General features: G+C 52.7%; 1 protein-coding gene across 9 annotated transcripts in view; it reads left to right on the forward strand.

Moving 5' to 3' along the window:
- DAB2IP (DAB2 interacting protein) overlaps positions 1-14,829 on the forward strand; it is a 186,364-nt gene that overhangs the window by 163,155 nt on the left and 8,380 nt on the right. For 5 of the 9 annotated variants that reach the window (XM_086858337.1, XM_086858338.1, XM_086858339.1 and 2 more), the window contains 7 exons: positions 361-505; positions 2,616-2,760; positions 5,750-5,986; positions 7,457-7,658; positions 7,809-7,987; positions 9,568-10,375; positions 12,533-12,685. In XM_086858337.1, coding sequence (XP_086714463.1) covers positions 361-505; positions 2,616-2,760; positions 5,750-5,986; positions 7,457-7,658; positions 7,809-7,987; positions 9,568-10,375; positions 12,533-12,685 — 1,869 coding nt within the window. Of the gene's footprint in view, positions 1-360; positions 506-2,615; positions 2,761-5,749; positions 5,987-7,456; positions 7,659-7,808; positions 7,988-9,501; positions 10,376-12,532; positions 12,686-14,829 lie in introns of all 9 variants that reach the window. The other 4 variants (XM_086858334.1, XM_086858336.1, XM_023938355.2 and 1 more) reach the window with 1 other exon arrangement.

Genomic DNA, 14,829 nt, shown 5'->3' on the forward strand with positions numbered 1-14,829 from the left:
CATGGCGCTGGTTTGCAGCCAGTGCAGTTGGACACCAAACACAGCTGTGTGTAACAGGGGAGAAAAGGTTCTGCCCACACAGTGTGAGGCTGACACGACAGCAGCCAGAAAGCGGCACCGATGGAGGGGCAGATGTGGGTCTGGGATGAGTCACTGTTGGGGTGCAAGAGTTGAGGCTGTCCAGAGGTTTATTTCCCCTCGTCTCTGAGGAAATTTGGGCAGGTGGTGAGGCAGTGTGTTCACACAGGGTCACCTGCAGCACCTCCAGTCCCTCAGGTGTCTGAGAAAGGTGGGACCTCTCGGGGCTGGGGAGCTGCAGCTCTGTGGAACCAGTGACCCACCATGGGCTTTGCTTTCCAGGATTTCTTGACTGACCTGATGATGTCTGAAGTTGATCGCTGTGGTGAGAATGAGCATCTCATTTTCAGGGAGAACACACTGGCCACCAAAGCAATTGAAGAATACCTGAAGCTGGTGGGGCAGAAATACTTACAAGATGCCTTAGGTACGTACAGAGCGTTGGCAGGTCTCGCCCAGAGAAGTTCTCCAAGCTGCAAGGTGGGGATGTCACCTGAGCCCTGATGGCCAGCAGGGGCCCCAGCACTTTCCTGCTGGAGGGTTTCCCTGGCAGCAGCTCCGAGCCTGGACACGGCCGTGGCCGCAGTGGGCAGCTCCCTGCTGCCAGGTGAAGGTGACCGCAGAGCTGGCGCCTTCATCTGCTTTCAGAGGCGATAACCAGTAGATGTTTGAAGGGATTCTGCTGCCTGCCAGGGCTTCTGTCTCAGCCTGGCTGTCACAGGCTGAGTGACTCTCTCCCCTTGCAGCCTCAGCAGAGCCGCTGCCCAGCTCCTGCAGCGCTCCCGAGTCAGATGAGATCTCCCAAGTCGCAGTGATGCGCTGCCTCTCGGATCATCCCGCACTGGGAACCCTCCTGGTGGTTTTTTTTTAACAAGTGCTGGCTCTGTTTATGGCTCCAAAAATACTTCTCTTGATGCAAATGAAAATAATTAGAAGCTTCTGCTTCTGGGCAGGTCAGGAAGGAATTGCTGCACGCAGGGAATACAGCACAAGGATGGAGAGAGGCTGCCTTGGAAGCTCTGTGAGCTTCCATTGGATTCACATCCCAGGGCAGGATGAGCAGAGTTTCTATTGAGGTGTTAATATTTTAGTATGTTGGGTTCCTGCTAGTGGATTTGTATAATTTTAGCAAGGAGCAAAGAAGCATAAATACTTTATTAAGAGAATAATAATAGTAATAATAATAATAATGAAAACCTTGAGGAAAGGGAAATAATTCAGCAAATTCAGGCAGAGAGCCCACAAGAATAGCAAAAGGAATATTATTTATTTCTGCCTTGTAATGCTTTCTGGTTGAAGGCAAGTTTGTAAGTAGATTGCTCATAAAAATTCTCAAAAGCCAGGAGATTATTGATATCAGAGAATATTAAAATATTCCTTTTTGGGGCTCAGTGCTGCCAGGCCAGTTCCCTCTCATGCAGGAGGGGCCTGGGGTTCCTGCTCACTGTGGGGCACTGGTTCTGAGTGACCTTCTCCCAGGGAGATGAATCACCTGCGTGTCACAAGGTGCCCCAGGGCAGCGTGGCACTGTCCTTGGAACCATGGAGCAGGCGATGGGGCCAGGTTAAGAACAGCAGGCGTCACCTGCAGGCAAGCAGAGCAGCTCCAGAGCTCCCTGGCAGAGCTGAAAATACACTGGAGAGGTTCTCCAGTATGTAATTAAAATCTGTTTTGGCAATAGGGAAGGAATGCAGATTGGAATGGGGAAAAAACAGGATGGGAAAATCCAAGACAGTCAGGAATTAGGTGCAAACCAACTGGAATTAGAAGAAAACCAGAGCAAACCTTTCTCCCAGAAATGGAGAAAGCTAAAACGCTGCCTCCTCATCCCTGTTACCCTGTCCCTGATCTCCCCAGTCACTGCTGGGATGAAGGACTGACCCCACTACCCTGAGCCCAGGGGTCCTGGGGTTAAAGTTGGCATGAGAGCAGAAACTGCTGGAGCAGCTCAGTGTGAGCCTCTGCAAGAGTGAGGAGGAGCAGCCAGGCAGCAAAGAGGAGCACAGGAAAACTCAAGGAAATATTTTAATTTCATTTTATGTGATGTTCAGCTCAAAATAAACCAAGTAAATTGTTTCTTTCCTTTAATTACCTATTTCTCCGGTGAATCACAGTGGTTTGTCAGCACCAGGGCACAGGCTGCAGTAGCAGGCCGTGCTACCAATAATTACAGGGCCTGCCAGCATCCTTCCTCCTGGATTAGCCCGAGGGAGCGCCTCTGGAGCCAGTGCAGGGGCGTCAGTGAGTCCTGATGAAATATCCCAGAGCCACAGGGACAGCAGCTGGGCAACAGGGACGGAATGTGCAGGGTGTGCTGTGCTGGTCGTGAGTTCCCAAGGAGCTGCCAGGGCCTCCTGGGACCTCCTGGAGACATGGAGAGCTGCCCCAGGGGCCACCACGTGCTCTTGTATCCCTCTCATCTTTCCCCAGTGTGATGGGGTGCCAGAGAGCTGATCGGGCACTGGGGCTTAGGAACAGAGCTGCTTGAAGGCTGCACTTCTCATGTCTCCAAACCCATCACCAACTCTGTTTTACAGGGGAGTTCATCAAGGCACTGTATGAATCAGATGAAAATTGTGAGGTGGATCCCAGCAAATGTTCATCTTCGGACCTCCCCGAACATCAGGGCAACCTGAAGATGTGCTGCGAGCTGGCCTTCTGCAAGATCATCAACTCCTACTGGTGGGTATCCCGGGAGTGGCACTCCCTCCTCCTGGAGTGCTGTGTCTGCAGCAGTGGGGACCTGTCTGTGCCTCTGGCAGAGCTGGGGAGGGGAGCTGTGGGGCTCAGCCACTCTGGAATATCTGCTCTGGGGATGTGGCACCCTCCCAGATTCTCTGGCACCCTTGTTTTCAGAGGGGCTGAGGGGTCACTGGGGCACAGGGACAGGGCAGTGCAGTCAAGGAACACCAAGTGTGACCAATGCAGAGAGGTACTTGATGCCAAAAGTGTGTGAAATTCTGGAATAAAGGGCAGAGATGCATGTCCTGGATCTTCCACCCCTGGAGCAAGTCAGTCTGGATGGGACGGATGGATCCACACCTCCAGGAGCATCCGGCAAAGCACGGAAATCCTGCAGCAGGCAGGGGTTGTGGCACCTGCGAGGAGCTGCCCCAGCACAGGCAGCTTTTGTTTGGGCAGATGTTCTCTGCTTGCAGAGTGCTGGAGCTGGGAGGAGGATGCTGTTCTCCCTGCTTGGCTCAGCATCCCACATTCCTCTGGATTAACCCCTCTCTCTCCCAGCCTTGGGCGGTTGCTGGGTGATGGGAGCCCTTTGCCTCCTTGGCCCAAGGCCTGGTATGCAGCTGGAGGCATTTCCGAGTTGTTTGTTCTCAGGGTAAAGGTTCTTGCAACTGGTTGGGACAGGCCTGAATATCCCAAATGGGCTGGCAGTGGATCCTGCTGAGGAGTGGTTGTTGGGCACAGCTGGGCTCATGGTGTTCCTGCTGAGACTGGCAGCCAGGAGTCCCTGGGTCTGTGACAGCTGCTGCCTGCAGAGGTGACCTCAAAGGGGAAAAAGATGGGCTTGGGATTATCTTTACTTGGAGAAATAAAAATAATTTCTTTCTGCTTCTTGCTAACATACCCAGAGCCTTTGGTCCTGATCATGAAAGAAAGAGCATTTTTGTCTCACTGCTGGATTTCCAGCCTTTCTGCTTAAAATCTGGGTTTAGTTTTTATTAAGGTATTTAGTAGCAACACTGTTGCAAAGTATCAGCTAGGGATGACTTTGGAGGAAGGAGGTCTTTGATAATGAGGATTTCTCATTTTCTCTCTTCTCCCAGCTGTTGTGTTGAGGTCAGAAAATTTATTACAAATAATCTCCCAAGATATTGAGTGCCCTCCTGGAAACCAAGAAGGGAACTGCTTTTCCTGATCCTGCTTAGGGAGAAAGCAGGGAGCAAGAGGCTCACTCAGGCTGCTGTTTATCTACCACAGGTACACAAAGGGCAGGTTCTTTACAGATATCCTATTCCTTATCCTTGGCCAATTAATAAATCTGACTCAGGAATGGCGTTTACCTGCTCTCCCAGGAGGGATTCACCACTTCTAGTCAGCAGTGGATCATAATGGTTTGAATTAATGTCTTCCTAAAAATACCCAAAGCAGCACTCAAAGGTCACTCTAAAAATAGCCTTGAAAAGGGACCCAGGGAAAAAGGAATGCATGGGAAGTTTGTTTCTCTCATCCTGCCTTTCCAAGGAAGGCTGGAGCAGCTGAGCTGTGCTCTGAGTGGTTCCCCCCCAGTCCTTGGAGCTCAGTGGTTCTTGGGGATTAATTGGGTTGATGAGTGTTGGGATTGGCCAAGGTATCCCAACAGCCACCGATCCTGCTTTAAATAGAGCACTGGAGTGTGTGTGCTCATCTGTGGAGAGAGTCAGGGAGAGGAAAGAGGTTCACAATAACCGAAAATTGTTATAATTATGACATAATTTGGACATCTGGAAAGTTTCAGTGTAAGCAGAATTTCAGCATGTGGAAGCTCGTTACTGGGAAGTTGGGTAATGAATTACGGGCCCGTTTGTCACATAAAGCCAACGATCCGAATTCCATCCGCTGTGACACCATTAAACTTTCACAGGCTCCAGCCTGTGACGGGAACTTGTGGGTGCTGCATTTCAGGGGTTTGCTCTCCAGTCACTGCACAACCTGTCCTGATCATTCAAGCTTCAAATTGCTTAAAGGATTCTCCTGTTTCTGGGCAAGTACCATGAAGTGAAAGGGTTTTGTCCAATTGTGTGGATCGAACCAAAGACAGAGGAGAATTTATCCAGCCAAAGACGTTGGCTAATGTTATTTGTAGAGCTCAGAGTAAAAAAGCTCATGAGGGTGAAAGTGTGAAGGCAGCACAGAGCAGAATGTCAGCATTTTCCAGGCACTTCCATGGAGTGTCACCGCTGTGTCAGAAGGTCAGATGGCCTGAAATGGAGCCCGACCCCCCTCACTTGCTTTGTACACCCACTGTCAGAGAACAGCTCTGGGTGTGACACAAGGATGGTGGCTCCTGGCCAGGGCAATGGGATCTGTGTGCCAGGGACACCGGGACCAGTGGCAACCCAGTGCCAGCCTGCTTCTGGGTGGGAGTCTCCAGCTGAATAAATAACACATGCTGGGAACAGGATAAGGTGGGAGCAGGGAGCTGGGGCTGAGCAGGAACAGGCAGCAGTTCTCCAGCGATAAGGGCTGCTGCAGTGCTGCTGGCCCCCAGGGAATTCTGGCATCCGGGAAAGGCAGGCTGAGGTCTGGAGCTACAAGGCTGGAGGAACTCCGGTGGGGCTGTGTGTTTGTACTAGGCACAGTGGGATTTGATCCAGGTGCTTGAACAGGAGTATTACAGTTTGTACAGCCCCCTCCCCCTCCAAGCTCCAGCTGTGCCAGAGATTCCAGTGCTGCTGCTCATTCTTCAGGAGATGCTCTCCTTGCTGGCCGAGCTTCCTCCAGCTCAGAGCACCCCATAGCATAGCCACCAAGTCCTGAAGAGATTCTGTGCACAGTTTGTCTCATATCCCAGTCTCCCCAGTTTTCTGGCATCTTGGCATCCAGCACCAGGTCCAAGAGGAGCTGCTTCTCTCACAACTTTACAGAGCAGCTTGAGCAGCTTTGCTTTATCCCCTGTGTGATTTGAGACTCACAACCCTGACAGACACTGCCTGTCCTTTTGTCATTTCAGTGTCTTCCCAAGAGAGCTTAAGGAAGTTTTTGCCTCGTGGAGACAAGAGTGCAGCAACCGAGGCCGCCCTGACATCAGTGAGCGCCTGATCAGTGCCTCCCTGTTCCTGCGGTTCCTGTGCCCGGCCATCATGTCCCCGTCCCTGTTCAGCCTGCTCCAGGAGTACCCCGATGACCGCACCGCTCGCACTTTGACCCTCATCGCCAAGGTCACCCAGAACCTCGCCAACTTTGCCAAGTAAGCCAGGCTGTGGGCAGGGCAGGGCTGGGGAGGGGACAGAACCTCCGGGTGCATGGGCAGAGCCATGGCACTGGCGCAGAGTCCCACACTGGCCACTCCTTTCCTTGCTGGAAAGGGCCTGTTTGCTTCCTGTTGGCTTTTTCCCCACATCTCTCTGGGACTCGTTCCCTCACTGTCAGGTCAGGGAGATCATTCAAGTTTCCAAAACAGGACATGTTTTATGTGCAGGAAAACAGGCTGTTTTGACCAAATGGATGAGCAACAGGGTGGCAGTGGGGACTTTGTCCTGTGGTGTCCTGCGGGTATAGAACCAGAACCCAGTCAGCAGCAGTGATGTGCTCAACTCAGGAGCTGTTCCATCCCTCCTTTGAGCTCTGGGACCCTCCCTGCTATTAAAATGCAGCTGACTGAACTGGGAAGGCTTGAGAGCAGGGACATCATCAATTTCTAACTAAGCCCATTGGTTTGATGGAAACAAAGAGAGAGATTTCTGAAAATCTTTTCACTGGCTGTAGCTCTGAGCTACTTATCATGAGCTCTGATAACAAAATGATGAGCTTTCTGAAACATGAATGGACAGTTTCTATCTAAAGCTCCTTATATCTGGAAACTGGCTTAGTGCTCACACTCACAGTCAGGAACGCACAGACGCGCCTGCGGACACCAGCAGGAGATGAACAAGTGTGTTACACTAGATGACAGAAATTCTCTGTATTCCTGACCAATCCCTAACTAAAGGGTTTTCATATTTCCAGTACTTTGCAGGAAAGGTTCTTTAACTAAGCTGACATTAGTCAAGCTGAAGTGATCAAGCTGAGCTGTCCTGTGCATGGCACTGGGCCGAGCGTGTCCCATGGAACCGCTGGCACGGCACCAACTGCTGCCAGGACAGTCCAACCACGAGGCTCTCCCTGTTGTGCTCTAAATTAGACAAAACACTGAGGGGTGGAGAGCTTGGAGGGCAGAAGGAGGTGGCAGGAAGCGTGAGGGGATGATGGGGCTGGCCCAGCTGCAGGGGTGGCTCTCCAAGGTGATCCCAGAGCAGTTGTGCATTGCTGCAGAGTGCAGGATTCCTGCCCCCATCCGTCACTGGGCTCCAGTCAGCTGAGGGTGATTGCTGTGACAGCATCTTGATTTCCAGTGACAGGTCCTGTCTCTGGAGGCTGTGCCCTGACCCAGCAGTCAGACACTGGGTTACCAAGAACTCCTTTGTTTCTCCAGCTTTCATCTTTGTTTCTGCTGTGCAGATCCCACACTGATGAGGGCTTAGCTGGATCAGGCTGGGATTAATTTTGGTTCCATGGTCAGTGAGGTGTCCCAGGTGCCTGCTCACAGGCCAGGGATCCCAAAGGATTGGAAAGGTTGAGATGCCAGAAGAGGGTTCTTAGCTGTGTTGTGCCTGCCCTTTCCATGGACTGCACTTTTTCCCCCTGGATTCAGCTGAAATCTGTGTTGCTCTCTCAATAGGTTTGGCAGCAAAGAGGAATACATGTCCTTCATGAATCAGTTCCTGGAACATGAATGGACTAACATGCAGAGATTTCTCCTGGAGATTTCCAATCCTGAAACCATCTCAAACACAGCTGGCTTTGAGGGCTACATTGACCTGGGCCGGGAACTGTCCACGTTGCACTCGCTACTCTGGGAAGTTATTTCCCAACTGGAGCAGGTATCCAGGGGATGGCAGGGACAGGAAATGATGGAGAAAATATTGTTCATGTGATTCCCTGAAGAAACTGTGCAGAAATTGGCAAAGCCCTCAGTTCTCTAGCAAAAAGCACAAGATGGTGGTGGTAACTCTTCTCTCTTTTCTGCCCAGGGAACTGCCACCAAACTGGGGCCTCTGCCCCGGATCCTGCGGGACGTCAACGCCGCTCTCAGTAACCCGGCTTGTGTGCAGGTGTCGGTCACGGCCGACCACGCCGCCTCCACGCCCAGTGCTGGCAACAGCATCTCTGCAGGGCTGCAGAAAATGGTCATAGAGAATGACTTATCTGGGTAAGAGACCAGTGGGGCCTGGCCACACACCAGGGACATACAGAATATTCACGCCAGGGACAGGCAGGACAGGGTGCAGTGCAGAGTTGCCTGATCCTCTGACCAGGCATTGCAGAACTGGTGCTGGATGTAGTGGAGCTCTGACTCTGGAGAGAGCAGGGGGTGGCAGTGCCAGTCCGTGGCTCCATCCTGGGCCCCTTGAGAGCCAGAACTGGGGATGTGGTCTGGGAAATTGGGAAACTTGGTGCTTCTGGTCTCAGCTGTTGAGATGTGGCTGCAGAAGCAAAGTGTTCATCCTTTGAGGACTTGAGGGTCTGTTAGTGCCGACCTCGAGGTGATGGGTGGTGTTGTTAATGGCTATGAGAGATGTACAGGATTGGCTTTGCCCATCTTTGTACAATGTAGGGTGTGTGCTGCAACTGAGATCCAAACCTGGGTAATTCTGGAAATATCCAAGCTGTAGAGGCCTCACAAGGAATTTCAGTCTCCTCTGTCCAGTTTTTATAAAACTGAGTTTTCACTGCTGAGCAGTGATTCACAGACACAGTCACCTACATACTTTTTGGCCTGATTAAGTAAGGAGCTTCATTCATAGGGAGGATGAAGCTTTTGCAGACCTCTTATGTTTCTGTTTGTGGAAAAGGAAATGGAGCCCACACAAACGGAAAGACTGTGCTAGTAAAATAGTTTGCAAGTGGAAACTGCATCATATTTAACAGTTTAATTAGGAATGAAAGGCAGCAATGGCACTGGACTTGCTCCAATCAGAGCTTTCATCTCTAGTGCCTCCCAGCATGAGGTGTAATTATTTAAATCCAGTGCTATGGAGGATCTCTGACAATATGTTCCCCCCCAATACTTGCTTACAGTGCACCATCTTTGATCAGCAGAATATTCACATTAAGCTACTGCAAAGCTCTCTCTTCCTATCCCCAAGAAATCAATATTGCATGAATGTGCATTGCAGCAGGAGTGGGGGGATAACCTTCAGCTGCCAGGCTCTGGCTCTGCTGTGTGAGCACTCACTGGCCTGGGAGGCCTGGTGTGGACCTGGCCCCCACCGTGTTCTGTGCTGTCCAAAGCCTGTCCTGTGTGCCTGCAGGGGCTTGCTGAGCAGGGGACATGGGACTGGCATGGATACAGCCTTTGGGGGCAGGAAGGGTGGCCTGCACTGACCCAGAGCAGAGCAGCTCCCAGGAGTGTGTCCCTGAGCCTTGTGACAGTGCAGTGCCCCGTGTGCACACACTGCCCTCACTCACCTGCCCTCACCTGCTCCCAGGCCAGCCCAGGGCTCCACAGCACCCTCCCCACTCCTCACGCTGTCCCCAGCTGGGCCAGCCCTGTCCCCACTCCCGCCGGCGCTGGGTCCTGTCCGTGTCCCCATCCCTGTCCCACACAGCTGCGCCACCCTGATTTCTGAGTGATTTCGTTTTCCTGCTCTGGTGCAGCATTCACAACTCTTCTTTTTTGTTTTGTTTTCCTCTCCTCTTCCTTATGCACTGACTTCCCCGCAGTCTGATAGATTTCACACGGTTACCATCTCCAACCCCTGAAAACAAGGACTTGTTTTTTGTCACAAGGTCTGCTGGGGCCCAGCCCTCGCCTGCCCGAAGCTCCAGTTACTCAGAGGCCAATGAGCCCGACGTGCAGATGTCTAATGGCAGCAAGAGTTTGTCCATGGTGGACTTGCAGGACAATCGGCTCTTGGACAGTGGGGCCAACGCTCCCGGCACGGCCGACTCCCTCAATGACAGTCAGTCGTCCCTGGGGCAGTTGCAGGGCGTATGGACCACACGGACTCAGCAGAACAGCGTGACGGGCATGGCCACGGTGCGCCGGGTGGGCCAGACCCCCACCACGCCGAGCGGCGAGAGCGCGCCCGGCCGGCCGCAGCTGCTGGCGCCGCTGTCCTTCCAGAACCCCGTGTACCAGATGGCCGCCGGGCTGCCGCTGTCCCCCCGCGGCCTGGGCGACTCCGGCTCCGAGTGCCACAGCTCGCTCAGCTCCCACAGCAACAGCGAGGAGCTGACGGCCAACAAGCACGGCTTCGCCGGCCCCGCCGCCGGCGAGGACTTCTCGCGCCGGCCGGGGGAGCTGGCCCGGCGGCAGCTGTCGCTGACCGAGAAGGGCGGCCAGCCCACGATGCCGCGGCAGAACAGCGCGGGGCCGCAGCGCCGCATCGACCAGCCGCCCCCGCCGCCCCCGCCCGTCACCCGCGGCCGCACGCCGCCCTCCCTGCTCAACACGGTGCAGTACCAGCGACCCTCCAGCGGCAGCATGATGTCCTCGTCGCCCGACTGGCCCGGCAGCGGGGCGCGGCTCCGGCAGCAGTCCTCCTCCTCCAAGGGTGACAGCCCCGAGATGAAGCAGCGCACGATGCACAAACAGGTGAGTTCGGGCTGTCCGGGCCCTGGCACTGAAGGGACCAGGTGGGGTTAGCCCGTGGAGGTTGCTGCCGTGAGGAGGGAATGTGGCTCTGAGCTGCCACATCAGTGCCAACCCCACAGTGACATCGCCATGTGGGGATGAACCTCGGCTCTGGCACCTCTGGCCTGAGACAGAGGCCCTCCAGGGACAGGAGCACAGAGCAGCGCCCTGTGTCCCTCTGTCATGTGGCACTGGAGTGTGACGGCGGTAAGGTGACAGAGGCTCAAGGGCAATGGCAGCCGTGCCGCTGTCCTGCGCTACCATCTTGTCACTGCTTTGCCTCTCCATGCCCAGGCTCTCATCCCATGCCATACTCAACCCCGTGCCATCTCCCAGGCTTGGAACAGCCCCTGATCTCCTATAAGAGCCTCCCTGCTGCTGCTCCCATCCCAGCAGGGCCGAGGTGCTCCTGGACATTCCTGTTTGCTCTGTGAGACCCCCCGTAGGAGCGGGGAGGAAGGAGCCGAGAGCGACGTTCCCACTGTGCAGAGCTCTGCAGTGATCCCAGTCCCAGACCATGTGCTGGGCTGCACAGGATTCCATTCCACTGTCCGTGGAGGAAAAATGGAAGGCAGTAGGTCACAGGCCTAGGGCCCTCTGGTTGTCCTGGCATGAACAAATGGTTTTTATAGTGCTCATTTATTCACTCTACATTTCAAAACCAGCCCTACAGAACATTATCACAGTAAGACCTCTGTGCCCAAAGGAAGAGTTGTAAAAGAAAAGCACACAGACTGGACAACCAGCAAGGGCCTAGACTGCACCCAGACCCTGAGTTAGCTCAGTGTTGCTGTGTCTGCCTCTCCCACACAGGGCAGCTGTGGAGCCTGCTCAGTGCTGCCCACAGAAGGTTGTGCATGCTCCCATCCGGGGCTGCTCCCTGATTCCAATCTGTAAGCGCTGGCATTAGCAGTGCCAGGCAGCAGCCTTTGTGTAACACAATCAATACTCACTAGGGACAGGGCACAGAGCTGTGCAAGGAGCACAGGCCTGGTTGTAACAGGGTTTCTTCCAGAAAGACAAGGATTCTCCAGGTGGCCATCAGAAAGCCCTGGCGAGGTTCTCTTTATAGAAGACACCTCTACCCACCCCTGTGGTCCTCTCAAAGTCTCTCTTCAGACCTGAAATCTCAGGATGCCTCTCCTACCCTCACTCTGCACATTTTATTTGCATGTTGGCAGCATGAGGATTTGTAGCAAGCAGTGTTCATGAGCCAAGTCTGATACTTTGGATTCATAATCCTGGAGGCAGAAGACCAGACTGGAAGATTGCATGGGAAAGCCCCGACCACAGTGAGGAAATTAAACCAGTCCCCACTCCTGTTCTCTATGGAGAGGCTGGAATGAAGGAGAAAGTCTCTGATATTTCTGATTTGTTAACTTGATTTCCCAAGTCATTAACTTGAATGACCAAGTCATCCAGATTCCGTGTGTTCATCTGACTATTCACTGCAGTTTATAACAAGGCAGGATGGAGGGGAAATAGCTGAGGAGTGACTTCTTTGTAATGTGGTTGGAAAATATTTAGGCAATGCCACTGACAGTTCCTGCCCAGGCCAGGACTGAAAGGCAGCAGATGTGACTGTAGCTCACTGACCACTGAACCCCACTGCTAGTAAGTGATACTGAGCATTTAGACCCCTTCAGCATCCTTAGTGTAGCCTCAGCTGAAAAGAAACTTCTCCAAGAAGGCACCTGCATGGTCATAAGGAGTGTTTCAGTTTTCAGATCTTGTTTTACGGAATCCACGGAAGCAAAGATGGCTCATAACAAGATGAAGACTTGAGAGAACTCTGCTCATGGAATGAATAAACCACATCCAGCCACTCTGCTCACCTGCAGCTCAGTACCTTCGCAGGTCATCCTTGTGAGGTGGCAGGATCTGCTCAGACACCAGGGCCATGACTTCTACTGCTTGACCCAAAATAATGTCCAAGTGCAGAACAGGAGTTATTCCTGCTCCAGCCCCAGCTGCTCTGGTAGCTCAGCCTAGCTCGTTGCTGTCTGAGCAGCTTGGGAGAGGGTCTGCTTGGAAGGAAACTCTCTCTCTCTCCAGCTTCATGACCATTTGTGTTACAGGTTTTTCTTTTGTCATGGTTGTATCATTGTTTCATTGTAGGCCCCTTCTCCTGTGAACCCCAATGCCCTGGACCGCACTGCTGCTTGGCTTTTGAATATGAACATGCAGTTTTTAGAAGATGAAAGCATTGACCCAGATTCCAAGCACAGGGATAAGCTCAGGAATAAGGACGAACTCAGCCAAGCAGAAAAGGTAAAACCTGATTGGATTGAAACAAGTTTGTGACTAGAGAGAGGATTTCCTTGAATGTCGTTCCCTGAGCACTCTGGGGAGAAGGTGGGCTGTGTGCAGGTCCCTGCCCAGGAGAGAGGGGGCCCAGTTGCTCCCCATCCTACTCAGCCCCACAGGGAACTTGTGGGGAACGTTTGGGAGGTTTTCATACACTCAGTGACTGGAATCACCTTCTGATGAAAGCAAGTAAGAAAGACAGGAGCCAGGAATCAAGTGTTGATGCTGCCCTGAAACAAACTCTGCAGCCAGCCAGTGCCTCTTACTCTTCCCATTCCAACTCACCCAGCTGCTGGGAAGAAAGCTTAAAAAGTGGAGTTAGCACACCTGTAACAGAGATGGAGTAAGGCACAGGCAGCCTCGTGCCTCACAGCAGGGACACAGCAGGAAGCAGCTTCCATGTCAAAAAGCTGTTCACAGACCTAAAAATTCAATCCAAATTTTGGTCTCAGAGACAGCGCTGGTGCCTGGGGTGACTTTGTGGCACTTCCAGGAGCTTATGGCAGTGTCACACAGATGAGGGCCTGGCCAGTCAGGGGTCTGCCAGGAAGCCATGTGCAGAGTCTTCAGTGTAAGCCCCTGGGCCCAGAGAGGCCCTGTGCCTCTGAAGCAGAGGGGTGCTGCTCCCTTCCCCTCCTTCCTGGGTGAGTCTGGGAAGAGACAAAGCAGGCCTGGCTAGGGTGAAAAAGAAGGATAAAAATGAAGATCCAGCAGTCAGAAGCTGGGAAAATCCCATCTTTGCTGATTGCTGCTTCTGCAAGGATCTTTCCCAGCAGCCTGGCTCTGCCAGGATTGTGGCACTTGAGCACCAGCAGCATTTGGGATGTTTCCTCAATGTGCTTTTCTTCTGTCACACCAATATTGCAGACATCACCCTTCCCTAAGCCCCCGTCCTGTTTCCCAGCACAGATATGTTCCTGGTTTTTTTCCAGCAGTCTTCCTGTGCTCATTTTGCTGTGCTGTGTCACTTGGGGACTGTCACCTCTTAAACCCAAGGAAAATGCTGAGGGCGGGTGTCATAGGAGCCAGGAGATAGAAGGCAGCAGCTCCCAGCTGCCCCAGGAAGATCAGGGCAGTTTTATGAGTTCAGCCCATCCTGACTGGGTGCAGGGCAGGCAGTGGTGGGGTTACAAACTCTGATGGCACTGCAACATCCCAATGCTTGGCCCAAGCCCAGCAGGAGCCCCAGCCCAGGCTGTCTCATTGCCATGCAGCATCTTTCCTTACTCTGCTGTCCCATCAGTCACTGACATTCAAGATCACCATTAGCATAACCTCTCTCCCCATTACTGTAAGACCTGAACGGTAACTGAGAATGAGACAAGTGTTCTAGAGACAGGAGCGACTCCTTCGGGCTCTGAGGCCTCTCCTGCTCTCCTCTGAGCTCACTTACGCTGCTCCTATTTTAAGGCTAGGGTAGGTATTTAATCTTTCCTGTTCAAGCCACTCCCTGCTGTCTGACTTTAGTGCTTCTGTGCAGCTGCACGGGTGCTTTGTTCCCTCATTGCTTCAGGTTCCATGTGCAAACCGTGTTGTTCCTGTGCTGCAGTCAGAGCTTTGCTAAAGGAAAACCGCCTTGCTCCAGTACCTTGGCAGTTCAGAAAGACCATCAGCTTCCTAAGTTTTCAATCCTTGGGAGCTGCAGTTGCTTTTGCTGTCAGTGGAGTGCCGGCCAGTCCCCAGCAGCCTGGCTGCCCTCCCCTCTCCCTAGAGCTGGCTGAGCTCACACAGTCCAGGAGGACTCTCATACCTGGGACATGACCACCCCACCACTGCAGTGCCTACCCAGGTGAGATGGGAAAGGCCAAGTCAAGACACAACAGAGTGCACTTCTCTCAGTTCATTAATAGCACTTGTAGCTTTAACAGCCTCCATGACTCACATGGAAGCCTTTTTCCCATATCTGACTCTTTAAAAGCAGCTTGCCACACTATCAGCTGCATGTTAATTATTCTAAAGTTATTCCAGTTGAGATGCTTTTTTAAAATACCATGTCCAAATATATTTTTTTTTTAAATTAAAGCAGTTTTCTTGTGCACACACTCACTGGATTTTCCTTTAGCAAAGCAAGTTTACTGAATGCTGTGCTGCTGCAATAGCTGAACCCA

The sequence above is a fragment of the Cyanistes caeruleus genome, chromosome 20 (assembly GCF_971803275.1).
Source record: "Cyanistes caeruleus chromosome 20, bCyaCae1.hap1.1, whole genome shotgun sequence".
NCBI lineage: Eukaryota > Metazoa > Chordata > Aves > Passeriformes > Paridae > Cyanistes > Cyanistes caeruleus.